Below are 18,149 nucleotides of genomic sequence, written 5' to 3'. Positions count from 1 at the left end.
CTGTATGTGGTGATTTAGCCCAGATCCCCCCCGTGTGCTGGGCTGAGCCCCCAGCGTGGGCAGCAGGGCAGGGGGGGATTCTGCCCCTGTGCCCCCTCAGCTGAGCCCCCACCTGCAGAGCTGCCTCCAGCCCTGGGTTCCAGCACGGGAAGGACCTGGAGCTGCTGCAGCGAGTCCAGGGGAGGCCACGGAGCTGCTCCGAGGGCGGGACCCCCTCTGCTCTGGAGCCAGGCTGGGAGAGCTGGGGGTGTTCACCTGGAGAAGAGAAGGCTCTGGGGAGAGCGTAGAACCCCTTCCAGTGCCTAAAGGGGCTCCCAGAGAGCTGGAGAGGGACTTTGGATAAAGGCCTGGTGTGACAGGACAAGGGGGAATGGCTTCCAGCTGCCAGAGGGCAGGGATAGATGGGATATTGGGAAGGAATTCTCCCTGTGAGGGTGGGCAGGCCCTGGCACAGGGTGCCCAGAGAAGCTGTGGCTGCCCCTGAATCCCTGGCAGTGTCCAAGGCCAGGTTGGATGGGGCTTGGAGCAACCTGGGACAGTGGAAGGTGTCCCCTGCCTGTGGCAGGGGTTGGAACAAGATGAGCTTTAAGGTCCCTTCCCACCAAAACCATCCTGTGATTCTGTGATTTATCCGGGGTTGTAGATTTCTGCACCATGGTCTTCAACTTTCCATCTTCTGCTTCAGTCCATGACAGTTTCTGTATTAACAGCTCCATATGTGGAAGTGCTGCTTACAGAGGTGATCCTCTGCTTTGCATTGCTGTTAAGCTGCAATAGATCATTTATGCTGACAATGTAGTTATGGCAATCTCAGTAAATACACTGCGGACAAAATATTTTTGGCTTTCTGACATTAGTGTGGTGTTGAAGGTTTCATGAGATGTTTTGAGAAGTCTCTACCAGTGGAAATCCCTAAGAACAGGCTGGATTTTGTTCTCTCAGGAACAAAGTAAGTATTGTTGACCCTGTCTGAGGCAAAGGAAATAGCCTTTGAAGAGGTCCATTCTGTGTGTCTGTGATAGAGTTTTTATTCCCTGTTTTCTTGTCTGTACCATCAGAGGGGAAAAGTAAAAGCTAAATTTCCATCTTAGATGTAAATTAAATTTCCATTGTAACAAGAGCACAGCTGAGCTCCCAGCCCTGCAGTATGTTAAAGAACAGGAGGAAGTCTTAGAATCACAAAAGTAGGTGGGTTAGAAGGACTTCAAGGTTTCAAATCCAAGCACATGCTCAGAGCAGGTCTGGTTGGGGCAGGCTGCTCAGGGCATTGTCCATTCCATTCCATTCCAGTGTATCTCCAGGGTTAGAGATCCAGCAGCTTCTCCTGGCTTCCATCCAGTGCTTGTCCACTATCATGATCAAACACATTTTCCTCTCACACTAAGAAAGAATTTCCTGTGCTGACTTGAGTCTGTTGGCTCCTCTCTTCCCACTGGGCACCTCTCTGAAGAGCCCCTCTGACATCCCTGCACACCTGGAAGAAGGTGCCTCTTTTGCCTTCTCTCATGCATCCTGTGCTCCAGCCCTTGATCACAACCTTGATGCTGGGTCCCTCCACCAGACTTGTTTGTGTAGGTCAATGCCTTTCTGTACTGGGGATCCCAGAACTGGCAGAGCGCTTTAGCTGGGGACTTAAAAACAGTGAGTAGAGGAGGACAAGTCCCTTCCCTGAGCCCACTGGCACAGCTGAGGGGCTGCTGGCCGTGCTGCTGGAGGACGCTGCTGAGCCCTGTGCAGCTCCTTGTCCACCACGTCTGTGTTCTGCAGAGTTGTGTTCTAGAAAGCCAGGCCCCAGCCTGTATCATTGCAAGGAACAACTGTCCCAGGGCCGAGACTTGGCAGAACTTCCTGAGGTGCCCAGCAGCCCATTTTCCAGCCTGGCTAAGTCCTTTGGAATATCAGCCTCCACCATTTCAACTGCCCCAGACAATTTGCTATCAAGCATAGACTTGCTGAGAATGCAGTGCCCTCTATGACCCATGAAGCATTTTGAAGGGGATGATCAGGTTACTCGGGAAGAATTTGCCTTTGGTAAATCCTTGCTGACTGGTACCAGTCACCTCTTTCATGTGGTGGAAGTACCTTCCAGGAAGATTTTCTCCATAACTTTCTTGGGACAGCAGTGCAGTTGCCTGGTTCATGGTTAGCTGTGTTCCCAAAGTTCATACCAGGCCAGATTTTTAAAATTAATAGGTACTTTTTGGGTTATAAAGAGCACTTTGGTTACTCTTGGGTACCTGCAGTGATAAACTGGAAGAGTCCATTGCCATAATCTGAAAGGAATGACAGCCTAAGGAAAGGCCCAATAAAGGAACATCAGCCTGTGGAAAGGCTCAGTAAAATCCTTCAGCATTTCCCTGCTTTTCTTCATTTGTAGACCTGCATGTCTTGAAGCTCAGCCTAACATGTGTCTGTTCCAATTTTGTCTGAAAGCAGAGATTGTCTGCACCCAGCATGGGAAAACATTTTAAATCCTTAAACCTCCTTGAACTGAAAGACTATCCAAAGCTCTGTCTGTCCATCTGTTTGAGTTCGATGCTGTTGCTTGGTGTAACAGTGGGGAAACAATCTCGTGTATCAACAGCTCCCAGTCAACATCTCCCAGTAGTGGCAGCTCATTTGGACCTGTTGTAGCTTACGGTTTTCTTCCAGTTTCGGAGAAAAATAGAGTGTTTTTTTACCTCTTAATTTATGTTGGTTCACCAAGTTAGTTTGTTGATGGCTTTAGGTCTTTATATTTCATTTTGGCTTTAAGCTTTTAATGGTACTGGAGGATAGAGAGACTCACTGGTGTTCCTGGGTTGTGAAAGAAATCTGTGCACATTATTACTGGCTTTTGAGTTCAATGCAGCAGTTACCTTCTGAAATACCTGCTTATTCATAGCTGAGTGTGAGGAAAATTAACATTTACACAGTTATAAATCTGTTCTGTAAATATAAGAAGGCTTCTGAGGAGCTGAGAGTAAGAAAACTGAAACAACTGCAGAGGATTTGATTTTAGCAATGTCGTAGTATTGCCCATAATGTTGAAATCTCTATCAAGAAAAGCACTGAAACATATTAAAATGAGAGTCAGAGAGAGAAGATAAGCACTGCAAGAGCACAAGTAGTTACAGCCTGCAATAATAGCATAGCTAATGCATTCCTCACAGCCAAGAGAGTGAATCTCACTACAAGCAAGTTGGGTTTTTGTCCCTGACCCAGTTCTGCTGGCAGTGCAGAAGAGCTGGGCGAGGCCATGGCCAGGCCCAGGCAGAGCTGGGCCCTCGCAGGGCTCTGTGTGTGCTGCTGACCTGCCAGCTGAGAGAGCTTCATCCTCTTCCAGTGTGTCAGTCAGCTCTGACATAATAAACAGGTTGTCACTTTGGGGTGGTCCATCTGCCCTGTTTTTTCATCAAGACAAAATGTGGGAAGGCTGTCTCAGACTTGGGAATATTCCCTCTTAGCTTGTGATCTGCATTTTGCCTGCTTACAGTGAGCAAACCCCTCAGCTTCTCATCCTCATCCCTGGAAGCGTCCATGGCCAGGCTGGACAGGGCTTGGAGCAACCTGGGCTGGTGGAAGGTGTCCCTGCCTTGGCTGAGAGTGGAACAAGATGTGCTTTAAGGTCCCTCTCAACCTGAACCAGTCTCAGATTCTGTGATTTGTGAAGAGCCATTGGGAGGAAGAGGGCAGACAAAAAGCAATTAGTGCAAAAGATTTCATTGCTGTATGTCTCTGTCATTGCACAAACCTTGAGAAAACTACACAGCTAAAATGTTGATGGTTCAGTTACAGTGATGGACTCCAAACAAGACCACAGAGCTTTTTCTGGACTGACTCTTGAGTGTTCTGGATACACAGGGATGATCTTCTGGAGCTGGTCTTCTGGGACTGCTGCTCCGTGTCTGGTCTCTCATGCCTCCCATCAATACTTTTACACACTTTTGTTTTTAAACCTTTTAACCAGGTGTCCTGCCCAGCAGTGGCTGAGAGAGTATCTGCCCCAGAGGAAGCTCCCACTGTGCCCTTGAGAGAATGGGGTTAAAAAAAATCTTGGGATGTATTTGGTTTAGATTTCAGCATAGCAACAGTTAAACAAGGATCTACAGCAGACTCAGAGGTAAATAAACACTTGGAAGTGAAAAAGACTTCAAAAATGGAAATCAAACTTATTCAAGGAGAGAGAGAAATTCCACCTTCATATATGCCTTTTCTTTTCTGCTCCTTTTTTTCCCCCCTTGCAATTTATCATGAGCTATTTAACTTAAGCTGTAATCCAAGAACCATTTAAGCCTTGGCTCTGCATGTGCAAGTTCTAAATTGCATAGAGCAGGCTACTATTGACCCCTGAGTGGAAATGATTCATTTTACTTCTTTAACTATTTAATTTTACTTTACATTGCTTCAACTTAATTTAGTAAGGACTTCAAGCAAAGCTGAATGTGTTCCTGGTGAGGTCAAAATTTAAATCAATGAGTTTATGAAGGGGTTTGCACAGGTATTACTGAGTTTATTTTAAAGTATATGTGCTCAGGCCCAGAGCTAATGCTCAGGGCTGTAATCTCACCTATTTGAATGATTGCTGGGTGCTCTGGCAGAGGGAGAGGCAACTCTAATGTACAGCTTTGGGAGTCAAATGAGAACCCTGATGAGCAGCACAGGACAAACTCCATTTGTGCTGTCTAGACAAGCTACAGTGCGAGTCTGAGCATAAGAAATGAGAGGAAAAAAAGACTTATGAAATACTTTTATTTTGAAAATGATGGCTTGAGTCATTCCAGCAGTGTGGAAGGGTGTACTGAAAGGAAAGCAAAGGTGACTGATGAGATCTGCTTTTGAAAGCAAAGATTCCAGCTTGTAAAGATGCTCAGATGCAAATCTCATTAACCTTAAATAGAGAAACCACTCCAACAGATGAAACAGGGCAATGTAGCTCAGAGAGGGGTGCCAGCCCCCATCACTGGAGGTGTCAGGATTGAATCTAGAATTTCTTCTGTCAGGCACTGTTAATAAAGTAAGGAGATCACATTGATGGAGAGGTAAGTACAGGATCTAGAGCTGACAAATACGTTCAGATTGGCAATACCTCTTAGTTGGTGGTTTTTAGCATTCCTGTATGCACCAGGAATGACAAAGACAAATCCCTTTGGATTCACACAGGACCATCTGGAGTTGTGCCAGCAGATGAAATTAGAATCGTAGAACTACAGAACCATTAGGGTTGGAAAAGACATTCAAGATCAGCACTGCCACATTCACCACTAATCCATATCTCCAAGTGCCACACACCTTTTGAACACTTCCAGGGATGGTGACTCTATCACTGCCCTGAGCAGCCTGTGCCAATGCTTACAACCCTTTTTATAAGAAAATGTTTCCTAATATCCAGCCTAAACCTCTCCTGCTGCAATTTGAGCCGTTTCCTCTCATCCTTTCTGACCATCCTGGCTAGCAAAGTAGGTGGTATTTTGTAGCTTGTTCTTATAAACTCTACCTGGGGTGAGTGTATTCAGCAGCTGGATTTGGCAGCTTGGGAGGTCTCCCAGTGAAAAATTCGAGATAGGGCAAGTTCTGGGTGTCTGGTATTGGTGGATGAGGAACGTGGGGACCAGCATGTCTCTCCAGCTGTTTGTGCTCCTGACCTCTGTTAACCATTTTTTCCCCCTGAATATTTTCTTGAGGACCCAGCTCTCCTTCCTTTTACTGGAACAAAGTTCCTGTGGCCAAATCCTTGGTCGTGGCAGGGCTGACCGTTGTTCCCCATGCGGGTGGCACCAAAATGTCACCATTGCAGCATTGTCATCTCCCTGTGGGGGTTTATGCTGGCCTGAATTCTGCTGTTCTGATTCAGTAAAACAAACACCCTGAAACTCTCAGCTGCACAATGTTTTGATGAACTGGACATGGCCTTTTCTGTTCCAGGCTGTCATTCCATGTTTTACATTTCTCTCTTTAAAAATGTGGTCTGCGTATTTAGAAAGTGAAGTTGTTTGATTGTTTAAGTTATTAGTGAGTGCAGAGCTTTGGTTCCTTGGCCAGTACCAACCATTACAAATGAAAAATCATCATTACAGCGTTCCATAGAGATTGTTGGAGTTGAATATGATGTGACTGGCAAGTACATCTTACATGGTTAAATATTCAGGTGGTTCATGTTTGCTTTCTGGCACCAGTTGTTTCAAAGCTGTAAGGCTTTTTGATTGGAAAAAAAAGTGGTTGTTAAATTCAGTGTCAGCTTTTAAAAACAAAATACTAGAGAATTTTGAGAATTATTTTAAGTAAAAACAAAGCTAAAGTATTATTTATTTTAAAAAAAGAAAAAGGAGACTTGGAAGATGACCTGAATAAGTCTAAAGCAGGTGGGCTGCATTTGAGCTCTGCTAGAACAGTTCTTTTTGCTTGGTTTTGGTCGCAGTTAGTTGTGAGAAAGATGTTACAGTACAGCTAACACCAGCCTGCCTAGCTGTGTGGGAATGGGTCTTGGCAAGCAAACTTACCTTGGGATGGGGTTGGAGCTCCAGCTGATGAAGGTGACAGATGTATTTTTAACCCATTATAATATGGTTGATTATTTCAATCAGTACATCTTATTTAGTTAACGAGATTATTGCTAAGAACAAGCAGAGGCTATAGAAACTAGATGATATTTGACAGTAATCTCCTCCTCTTTCAGAGAGGTATGGAACTGGGTCCAGGCAGGAATGTACTAACAGATCAGTGTTACTCCATAATCCATCACAGTATTTATTAGAACAAACTCTGAAGTTCCCTTGATAAAGTATCCATGAAACATGCTGGATACAGAAGGCATCTTGTTTATCCAGAGGAATCCAGAGGGTTTGTTATACTGGCACAGGCAAATGTGCCTTTTAAGGTGAGCAAGTCTGTGGTTTGTACATCTGAGAAAAACACCCACGTCCTAGTTACTGACTGGGGGGTTGTCTCCTTAAAAGCCGTAGTTTGAGGAAAAGAGCAAGTCATGGAAAGTGTGGTGAGTAACAGGCTAAATGAGGCTGTTGTGTGATGCTGTGGTGAGAGGGGTGAGTTGGTGGGAATGGGAGCTGCCAGTCAGCATGATTTCCTGGAAAATCTGCCTCTCCAGATAAACATAATCTTGTTTCATGTTTGAGTTTACTTGAGTGGTGTCTATAAATATGTACAAGAGGCAAAGATTTCTTATACCAGAGGGCTTTTTATTTTGTAGGCAAAGATTTAATGAGATTTACAGCCTGGAAGACAAAACAAGCCTGATCAAACTCGGGGGAAAAAAAGAAGTTTCACCACTTGAAGCCTTTCTGTGAGCTCTCAGTGATATGTGCTGATGTGTTCACACACCTTTGTGTAGCCTCAGAAGAAATGAGTGAAAATGCTGTGGTCTGTCCTCTGCAGGAGGGTCACGGTGGCTTTGGCTTGCAGTGACTCTTCCCTCTTCAAAAATCACCCGATGCTGCAGCTCCGAGGTGGAGTGTGTTTCAGGGATGGTGTGATCCCTCAGCCCTATAAATAGCTGCAGTGTGGGGGGCTTTACTTTCTGTGGAGCTGGCAGGATGGAGACAGGAGCTGTGGCTCCAAGGTGCCAGCTCTGCCAACAGCTCCAGCCTTGGGCTCCTGTTCTGCACTGGGCATTCCTGGGGCCTTAGCCAGATGGTTCATCCCTTCAAGCTGTGGGGAAGGCGGGTGCTCACAGGCCTGGGGCTCAATCCTGCTGAGGTAGATGATCATTTACGTTTCAAGTTCCTGACAGCATTTGGAATAAGCTGAGTTTGCACAGTGATGACAATTGCAGAATCTGCTTATTTCTAGAAGATGTATGTGGAGTTTATGTGAAAAATTATGTTGAGTTTAACTTTGTAAATAATACATTTTGTAGCTGCCATGATACGTACACCTGTGTAGGTGCCATTCTGATTAGAAGGTGCAGTGAATGGGTGTTCTTAAATGTGACTGGACAGTATGTTCTGGACATGCTAGGAAACAATCCTGAAATACAGCAAATGTCAATCTCAGGATGCAAGTGTGTGTGTGTATGGATGTGTGTGTGTGTGTGTGTGTATGGATGTGTATGTATGGGGGGGTGTGTGGGTGTGGGTGTGTGTGTGTGTATGTGTATGTGTGTGTGTGTATGTGTGTGTATGTATGTGTGTATGTATGTTTGTGTGTGTGTGTATGTATGTATATGTGTGTATGTATGTATGTGTATGTGTGTATATGTGTGTATGTATGTATGTATATGTGTATGTGTGTGTGTGTGTGTATGTATGTATGTATATGTGTATGTATATGTGTATGTGTGTGTCTGTGGCCTCAGGCTGCATCGGTTTGCTCAGAGCACGGTGCTCGTAATGCCAAGGTCACGGGTTCAGTCCCTGTACGCGCCAGTCACTCAAGAGCTGGACTTGACAAGCCCCGTGTGTTCCTTCCAACTCAAATATTCTTGATTCTGTGATTTTCCTCTTTCACTGTTGATCTGTTAATAGCAGGTCTTTTTTCTTGGCAGAAGAATAGGCTTTTATTTATTACCTTGCCTTTTTTGTCCTTTTCTTTTTGTTTATTCCCTGTTTTGTTTCCCCAGTTACCCAGTGGGAGACTCTTCCACGCAGCAGCGGTTATCTCAGATGCTATGTACATCTTCGGTGGCACAGTGGACAATAACATCAGAAGTGGAGAGATGTACAGGTTCCAGGTAATTTGCTGATAAACATACTCGCTTCCACACCAGTTCCACATGATTCCTGGCTCTGGCTTTGGCTGTGGAGTGTCTGGTTTAGCTCACCATGAGCTCCATGGCTTTTATTCCATGGCTTTCCAACAGGCAGCCTCTGTATTTCAGATTCAGCTTTCAAAGGTCAATGTGTGTATTTAAAATCTTTTGAGAAATGTTATTTGGACAGACATTTTGGTAAGGTCAAGCCCTCAAGTGCCTTCTAAAGTCCTACAGAGATCATGACAACTTTGATAAATCATTGGAAAGTGTAGCAGATGGGATTTGCCATGTTATTTCATTAAAATTGGCTGTTCCTCTTCAGTGCTGTCCTGTTCAGGGCTCTGGGGCAGTGTGTTTTGTATTGAGGTTTTATCTCCATGCATCTCTCCCACTCCCATCCCATAGAAATACGGGAATTGAATATTTTAAATTCAGGATACTCACACCAGATTAAATCCCACCTACACTCAAGTTTATTTTTATTGCATGGCACCTTCAAGACAAGTCCTGAGAGCAGGTGAGACTCCCAGCCTCTGAATCCTCATATCTGGAAGTTGTGATGAGACACAATTCTTCCATGTTACGCTGTGTTATCTGTCCTTACCCTCACTGTGGAGGAAGCCCTTGCATGTGTTTGGTATGCTTGTTACATTCTGCTTTATGTACTACACTGAGGCTGAGTTAATAAGAAAATCCAGTGATATTAGATGTAACCTCGGCACTTTTGGTTATAGAGTCACGGAATCAGGAATATCCTGAGCTGGAAGGAACCCACAGGGATCATCAAGTCCAACCCCTGGCCCTGCACAGACACCCCAACAACCCCAGCCTGGGCATCCCTGGCAGCGCTGTCCAAACGCTCCTGGAGCTCTCCAGCCTTGGGGCTGTGCCCATTCCCTGGGGAGCCTGGGCAGTGCCCAGCACCCTCTGGGGAAAGAACCCTCCCCTGACACAGCTCCAGCCCTTCCCTAGGTCCTGTCCCTGCTCACAGAGAGCAGAGATTGAAGCTGTCCCTCCGCTGCCCCTTGTGAGGGAGCTGCAGACCCTGAGGAGATCTGACCTCAGGCTCCTCTGCTCCAGAGTGATTTGAGATTTGAAGTTTATATAGCCACTGAAATTAATTCTGTCTTCTGTGGGTTTTTGGTTTTTTTTGTTGGTTTTTTTTTTAGTTTTCTTGTTACCCTAAATGCACTCTCCATGAAGACTATGGAAGGCTGTGGGAAAACAGGCAGTTCAGTGACTTGGAGTTTGTTTTGGGAGAGGTGAGTAGAATTTATTGGAGAGGTGCCAGTGGGGGTGTTACTGTGTGTGTGGTGTGTTTGCTGGGAAAAAGCAAATTCTGCAATGGCTGTGCCAGAAACCCTGGGAATGAATCACTGGTGAACTGTCTGCCTGGTTTAGTAAGTTTCACTTATCCAGATAAATTTTTAAAGCTGCAAAGGAGAAGAAACTTTTAAACTGAGAAGATCTGTGGGTCACTGACTTAGCCTGAATTTATCGAAGCATGTTATATAGAGTTGCAATATGAAAATGTACTAACGACCTCTGTACTCCCAGGTCCCAGTTGCCTCCTGGGAAGGCAGGTCAGTGTTTTGCAAACCCATTATCATTTCAAGAGCCATTTTTAATTACTGAAACAAAAGAGAATGAGAAAAAGCAGTACAGGGGAATGATTCTCTAGTAATGGAAACAGTTAAAAATTTTAACAGAGAACAGGTTTTCTGAAGATAAACATGAGATATTTGAACTTAACCTGCATTCCTTTTGCAAAAAGAAAAAGTTAGAAAAAGCTTTGCAAAGCTCAGAGAACGGATCCTCAACAAGAGGCGAAATAAATTATGGCAAAACCATAGTGTTATTTTGAAAAGGGAAAATGAAACAGAAAATCAGATGCAAGAATAAAAAGTAATATATGTGACACGGGAGCTTCCAGTCGTTGAATATGACACAGGCTCTTTCCCAAATGGTGTTTGCCATTAGCCTTTGGGGAAATAGGTGTTGAATTTCATCTGTATGTGCAGAGCAGATGTAAAGCTGCCTTTGAGTCTAACTTGAAATGTATTGTAACCTGGGGTTCAGCCCAGGTTTCTGTGACTTCTGCCATCTGCTACAAGCACGTGATTTGGGGATGAAAGTTGAATGTGGTTTCTACCTTTGGCAGAAGGAGGAGCGAGTCCGAGGTCACACTGCGATCGTCACCGCTCGCTGCAAGTGGCTGAAAAAGAAAATCATGCAGGCCAGGGAGAGGGTGAAACAGGTGAGTATTTTGGGAAAGTAGCCTTGTAGCAAGGTAAGGCTTATTCTGCCCAGGTTTGGGAATAAGGTTGTCAGGAGAAAAGTAGTATCTGCTGAGACAGCTGGAGGATGGGAACAGTGTCTGATGCAAAGGTGCTCTTGAGCAAGTAAAATAAAGAGGATCATTAGTATTAACAAAGGCTACTGGATGTGTATCAGGAGTGTAACATGGAGGAGCCAGAGTTAATCCAGTTAGCTGGATTTGACAGTGTGGTTCTTGGAAGCTCTCGTAGCTGTCTGTGGTCTAATCTTGTGGAATGCCCCAGAGAGGTGTGTGTACCCTTCCCCATGGGGGAGGTAAGAGCTATGTCATGGGAATGGCCCACAAGATCAGACAGATTAGAGGGAAGGCAGGCAGTGCTAAGGGTTTCAGCTGCTTCTGTTCCCTTAACCTTTGTATTTTTTTACTTTTTCCAGAGGTGAAAGTCTGGTGCCTCTGATCATTGTCTATTAATTTTAACAACATCCAGGTTTTCAGCAGCAAACATTTAATGGATTTTGGGGAGGTGGTAGCACACAACCTGCAGTAAGATGTGGATGCCTCACTGCCCCTCAGTTAATTGTTTTGCCACTGGAAAGGCTGTGGGGAAAGGCTGTCATAGTGAAACTTGAGGTAACAGAGTGCTTTAAAATAGTTTCGTGCAGCACTTTGAGCTCTGCCTTTGCAAGGCAGGGTTTGTGGAATCTGCTCCCACCTGTCCCTCCTTCACAGAGTGAGGCTGTTCCTGCTGTGGGCAGGAATATGAGTTCAGTGCAGTTCATCCCTCCCTTGCTCTGACGTCCTGCTTCTGACCTGTATCCAGGAACTTGCTTGTGTTCTGATCCATGTGTGTCCCAGGATATGGAACAATAAGTCTAAGACAAATAAATTCCTTGTTATCTTGAAGATAATCCTGAAGCTAAAGAGATCCTGGGTCTTGAAGAGTGTGGAGTAAGGAGAAGGATCCTCTGGTTTGGTGGTAACTTGTGTGCACTGGCACAGCCTTGTGCCATGTTTGGGTGGTTTTTCTGTTTCATTAGAAATCAAAGCAAGACATTGAAGAGGAGGGACACACCACATGCCAGAAGGATGGGATTGGAGGGAACGTCAAGCTGGGCCGACTGCAGCCGCTGCTGGAAGTGCCCATCCGCGAGGCCGAGGCCCAGCCCTTTGAGGTGCTCATGCAGTTCCTGTACACGGATAAGATAAAGTATCCCCGCAAAGGTAGGGCAGCAGGTGAAGTAGCACTGGCTCAGGGAGGGGAGGGGGACAAACGTGCTTTGAAACAGCAGGATCAAGCATTTGCAAGTGATCAGTCCTATTCTGAGCACTTAATTACTAACCTGAGATTAAACAAAAAGCAGATTTTTATCAGAGTGTACTAACCATGCTTTTTTTTTCCTAATTCTTTTCAAATATCAAGGAAGAACAAGTTCTTGATCATTCCAAAAGGTGTAAAAACTCCCAAACAAACAAAAAATATTGTGGTGTTTTGAACATCACAGCATCCTACTTGGAAGGACCATGTATCTAATTCCTGGCTTGGCTTATTTCCTTTTTCTGATATTGTTTTTGATCCATTTTAAACTGTGCCCACACAGAAAGGTGTGCAAGCCAGTATTTATCACCTGTTAAAAATCCAGTCTGAACGAATGCCTCAAGAAAGGAAAAATCCATTTGATGCATTCATTGAAGTTCTCTGAGTTAAAAACACTTGTGGGCAGGGAAGTAATAGCCAGAGATCTTGCAGCTCCCACACAGGGAATCCAACTCCTGGCTGTGTGAGTGGTGAGGGCTGTGGGGTGATGGGAGTGAGGCTGGATACAGCAAGGAACTCCAGCTGCTGTGGCTGGGGAAGCTGCAGCCACGGGGCACAGTGAAGTACAGTGAGGTACAGCTGCCCTAGCACTGAACTTTGCTTCAGCCCTTTCTGCAAAGGTAGTTCTCAGAAAAAAAGTGATATGTGTCCATTTGTGTCAAGGCTTTCCCTGTGAGGAGGCTGAGAATGATCCCACTGAATGGGGGTGAGGGAGCTGCTCCCAAGATTCTGGTGACGTTGCCAGATCCTGCTCCCAGCCGTTCTCTGATCCTCGGTACCCTCGCCTTGGGACAGGCTCAGGCCAAGGGAAGGCTTGGACCCCTGAGCTCTTCCCATTGTTACAGGCTTCCCAGGCAGGCTGCACCTCTTCCTCCAGCCCATGAGAGGGTCTCCCTTGTGCTCCCCTTTCTGCTGGGATCCTCCATGGGCCCTTGCCCTGCCCATTTGTATTCCTAGCTGCTCCTCTCAGTTCTGAGAGCAGCACCCTGGGGAGCCATCCAGAGGCTGAGCTAATGGAATTGGGCATGCTCATCAAATGGGATTTTCCAATTAGACACGGGGAAGGCACGTGACATGCAAGAGGGCTTTTCTCTATTAAAAAGTAGTTAGAGCAGATGGGCAGAGCTCTTCTGTGAGGAAAGCAAAGGCCATGGGGGATTATTCCTTGAGCTGGTGTCCCAGTAGCCCCATTGCAGTGGCCTGCAAGAGTCCCCTCTGCCCCTCTCTCACTTCAGCCCTTGTAGACCACCTGTGGGTCTGTGCAGGCTGAAGCACAGAGTGAAAGCACAGAGTGCCTTCATAAGGGTCTGTCACAATCAGGGAGCTGATTGTTAATACTGTGTAAAACCCAAGGACTCTGGCAGGGCTGTTGGCAGCTGGGCACTCTGAGAAATTAGGCTGCAAGCTCCAGAGCTTGTCAGGGATTTTAAAGACTTCACTTTTTTTTGGAGGGTTTAAAAAAATTGTGATCCAGATTGTCACAAAATCTTTGTCTAAAAAATACTTTGGAGTGGCTTTTGCATGCTTCAAATTTGAGCCTCCTTTTCTAGTATTGATTCAGATTTTGTCTAACCAGGAATGGAATTTTTTTCTCCATAAAAATACTCCAGTCACTGCCTGTTCTACGATTCCGATTGCTCTGGTTGATATAAAAAATACTTTTAGAAGGGTTCCTCTCTTTGTTCTGTGAGCTATCCAGCAGTTTTCCCTCTTGCAATTCCAGGTCATGTTCAGGATGTGTTACTCATTATGGATGTGTACAAACTGGCCTTAAACTTCAAGCTCTCTCGGCTGGAACAGCTCTGCCTTCAGTATATTGAAGCATCTGTAGATCTGCAGAACGTGCTCATTGTATGTGAGAATGCTAACAAGCTTCAGCTGGATCAGCTAAAGGTAATCACATTCTGCATACAAAGTAACTGATAAGAAAGTTTTAAAAATAAAATTTATGTAATTAATGTTTGGCTGAGCTTTTGCAAATGCACCACTCCTTTAATTACAGTTGCTTGAGTATATTTAGCATGGGTTGTCCTGCAGTGGCTTGTGATATTATGTAGGCTTTTTTCAATAAGTGCTCGATATTTTTGCATATCTGCTTTGTAGAATGTCAAGGGCAGAGTGACTTTGGCTCTTCATCAGTTCACTCTTGCTGCAGCAAGATGGAACCAGTGCATTGCCTGGTCTTGCTGTGTTACATACACTGACACTGCAGATAGGTTCTTTCACCTGGACAGATGGAAAAACTAAACTCTGTTCTCAGGCCTTTGCGCTGAAAAACAAAATGTGCCAGTGGTTCTCTGTCTCTGTGGTGGGTGGGGGGCTTTTGGGTGTTTGGTGACAATCAGGGTAGGGTTGACCCCCAGCTGCAGCCCAAGAGGTGCTGGCCGTGCTGATGCCAGTGCAGTGCCTGGAGCCAGTTCTGCTGAACCTGCAGGGAAGCAGCTCCTGCCCCCAGTCCAAGAGCCAGAGCAGGACCATGCAGTACCTGCTGATGATGTTCAGCCTGTGCACACCAGTGACCTGTTGCTGGTGGCTGCAAGCACAGTGAGGCTGGAGAAACCAGTATGCACCATCACTTTGGAGAGGAAAGACCTCAGGAAGACAGCAGCAGGGTCAGCAGCAAGTATGTAAATGCCAGCACAGCCTTTGGTGCATGGCACCATGGTGCCATCAGCTGCCCAGAAGCTCAAGCATTGGTGGATCTGGTGCCCCCACCTGCCCTGGCCACCTCTGGGGTGACAGGGGCTCTTGCACAAGGCTCCAGTCGGGCAGGATCACCCTGAGCTGGCATCCTGTCTGCTCAGGTGCTCGTTAGTCCTCATGGGTGGGTCCTCTGTAGAAAGCTGCTCTTTGTGGCATCCCAGTCATTGTTTAAAACATTTCACAGGTGAGTCCTGACAGATACCTTTGGCTCCCAGGTGAAATAAACTGGCAGGAAGCAGACAGTAGTAATGATTCTTTGGGTGAACTTGTACCCACTTTATAGTGAGCGGGTATAGATTGCATTTATTGCTTATTAAAATGTCCTGAGGGAAAGCCTTGGTTCATACTGAGAAATGAAGTGCCCTTTTTTTGTCTCAAACTGTTTAGCATTAGATCTGGTTCATTTGTCACCTTTTCACCACACTGATTTTTGTAAGAAGTTTATCACACAAGAGCCTTCCAGAGCTCTTGAACTGTTTGCTGTGTTTACGGAAAAGGTTCAGGCAAAACCCACACAAGGAGTCCTGCAAGCTCTTTGGACCCTTGATGGAGAGTGTCAAGAGTTAAGATCTCTTCACCCTTTTAATTAACTTTTGGTATCTAATTATGTTAAGAGTTACTATGAGGTAGCAACCATCTTCATTATCTCTGTGAAGTTTCAATATCTCCTGAGATTCCTGTATTAGAAAGCTTTGGAGCAGCTCAATGGGCAGTTAATCTCTTCCTTGTCAGTATTTCTAGTCAAATTTTTCTAGATGCTTAGAATTGTACTGAATTTCCTGTTCAAGTAGGAGCCTAAATGGTCATTTAGGAAGGATAATGATATCATTGTTTGATAGTTCCAGCTGCAGGATCCATGTGGAGGTTCAAAGGAAAGGATGGCTGGTGGCATATGTAACGTGTAACATTTATGGGACGCTGTAAGATGACTTCAACCATGAATTTTTTAATTAATATTGGTGTATTTTTAAGGAACATTGCCTGAACTTTGTGGTGAAGGAATCCCATTTTAATCAAGTCATAATGATGAAGGAGTTTGAGCATCTTTCTTCATCCCTCATTGTGGAGATTGTCCGGAGAAAGCAGCAGCCTCCTGTCCGAACACACTCTGACCAGCCGCTCGACATTGGTAACCTTCCTGCTTTATGGAGTAATTCCTTGTGCTGCTTTGGCATTGCTAATGGTTTGTTTAGCCTGGGAAGATATCTGGGAAGCAGCCCTCTGCAGCCCACCAGTTCCCAGCTGGGATAATTGCTCAGGCTCTCTCCCAGACAGAGACAGAGCACAGCAGTTCTTTTCCCAGTGAGTTTCAATCAGAATGGTGTCCCATCAAAGTACATGGGAAACATCGTCATGTTCTTGCAATAAACCATCTTGAGCCTGTTCAGAGAGATGAGAGAAGGAGCAGAAGGGTGTAAAGAATGATCCAATAAAAGGCAGTGGACAGTCACTCAAGTGGCTGAAGGGTGACAGAGCTGAGCAGGGAACCAGCCTGCTTGAAGGTGTTCACCAAGGAGGAGCAGGAGGACGGAGGAAGATCTTGTGAATAAGGCACTGCTCTGTGTGCATGTATGAAAGGAACAGGATGAGGGGAGGGGAAGAGAAATATGTGATTTACAGTTTTATCATGGAATTCATCAAGGGCTGATTTGGGACTAGTCTTACTCAACATTTTAACACCCTGACACACAACACAAGGAATGTAATAATGAGATTTTCTAAGGTCACAAAGTTCAGAGGCATTGGCAGTGTTGGTGTGGAATGCTGCACAAAAATGATTGGGAACTGGAGAGAAAGAGAAGGAAGCTAGTCCTGGAAGGTCAAGTAGAAAGGCCTTGGCTGGCATTTTTCCCAGGGAGGAGAGGTGCACTGGCTGGGAGGGTGGCTCGGCCAGTTGTGTATCCAGAGCTGGAATGATGTGAGAGACCCAAACACTAAAAACCAAAAGATGAACTTTGAAAATATGAGTGAGTTTGCAGCAGACTTGGATGTGCTCCATTTGTCAGTTGTGTATTTACAAAGGTTGATTAAAATATTGGATAAAAGAAGCCTTTGTTGCTGATTTGGGAAAGATTTTTCATTAATACACAAAATTTTATATTCCTTGTGGTTGGAAATAGTGAAAATGGAAGGGAAAAATCAGCTTTCATATCTGCAGAGAGCACCTGTCAGTGTGGCCAGAGCTGGAGTTTGCTGTCAGTGGCAGAAAACAGAGCTGACAGGTTTGGTTCTGGGATGGGCAGCAGGGAATGAGTTGTGGTGGGGAAGGATGAAGCTCATTTTGCTCCACAATTAGGAGGAAGGACTTCACTCAAATTCATGCTGCGAGTCCCAAAGGAAAGAGGGGCTGGAGCTCTGGCTTGGCCATGTATTAGTTCGATAGCACCTGGTTACCTGGAACTATCATGTCTTTATTTCATTATGTTTGATTTCAGGAACATCCTTAATTCAGGACATGAAGGCTTACCTGGAAGGAGCTGGGACTGAATTCTGTGATATCATCCTGCTCCTAGATGGGCACCCACGGCCAGCCCACAAAGCCATCCTGGCAGCTCGCTCCAGGTGAGCCCTGTTCCTGACAAGACAGTGTGTGAAGGACAGTGCAGTGCTGGGCAGCCTGTGCTCAGCTGGCTTGGTTTAGAAGACAGGGAGGAACTTAAATCTGCATGAAGTGTTAAGATGCAGCTTTGCTCAATGAGTGTAATAAGCCTTTAAGCAGTAGTGATTAAATTTTTTTCCATTTGATACCCAGCAGGGAAAGATAGGAAATTAGAACTGCAGAGATTCTCCAGAGGGTGTGTGAGAAGCTGCACTGCAAGACAAAGCATCGATAAAATCACAGGAAGGGAAAAAGGGTGGAAAACATAAGGTGGTTTCAGTGAAGTGGAAAGCAGCAGATGTCCACTGAGGTCAGAAGGAGCCTTTGACAGTGAACAGTTCGTATTGTATCATGTGGAACTTGAATTTCTTTCTCACTTTCTGATATTTAAGATTGGTTATGAATAAGCATTAAAAAAATAGTGCCTGCCAGAGACTAGAGTGTTCCCATGCTTTATGCAGAGAAAGGAGTCCACCCTGCTGAAGGTGGGACTGTTCTCCCTCCTCAGGACGTGGGTGAAGTGGATTTGTCCTGCACTTGTGTGTTCTATGGACCTGCACCTTATGTT

The 18,149-nt window shown here is 45.4% G+C and overlaps 1 protein-coding gene across 1 annotated transcript in view; it reads left to right on the top strand.

Moving 5' to 3' along the window:
* The window catches only part of LZTR1 (leucine zipper like post translational regulator 1), a 35,671-nt gene that overhangs the window by 12,244 nt on the left and 5,278 nt on the right, over positions 1-18,149 (top strand). Inside the window, exons 10-16 of the mRNA XM_082296317.1 lie at positions 8,555-8,665; positions 9,856-9,948; positions 10,848-10,943; positions 12,002-12,185; positions 14,003-14,172; positions 15,955-16,111; positions 17,418-17,544. Of these exons, the coding sequence (XP_082152443.1) occupies positions 8,555-8,665; positions 9,856-9,948; positions 10,848-10,943; positions 12,002-12,185; positions 14,003-14,172; positions 15,955-16,111; positions 17,418-17,544 (938 nt within the window). The remainder of the gene's footprint in view (positions 1-8,554; positions 8,666-9,855; positions 9,949-10,847; positions 10,944-12,001; positions 12,186-14,002; positions 14,173-15,954; positions 16,112-17,417; positions 17,545-18,149) is intronic.

Source organism: Coloeus monedula (assembly GCF_965178545.1).
Source record: "Coloeus monedula genome assembly, chromosome: 23".
NCBI lineage: Eukaryota > Metazoa > Chordata > Aves > Passeriformes > Corvidae > Coloeus > Coloeus monedula.
This window is presented reverse-complemented; position numbering and strand designations above follow the sequence as displayed.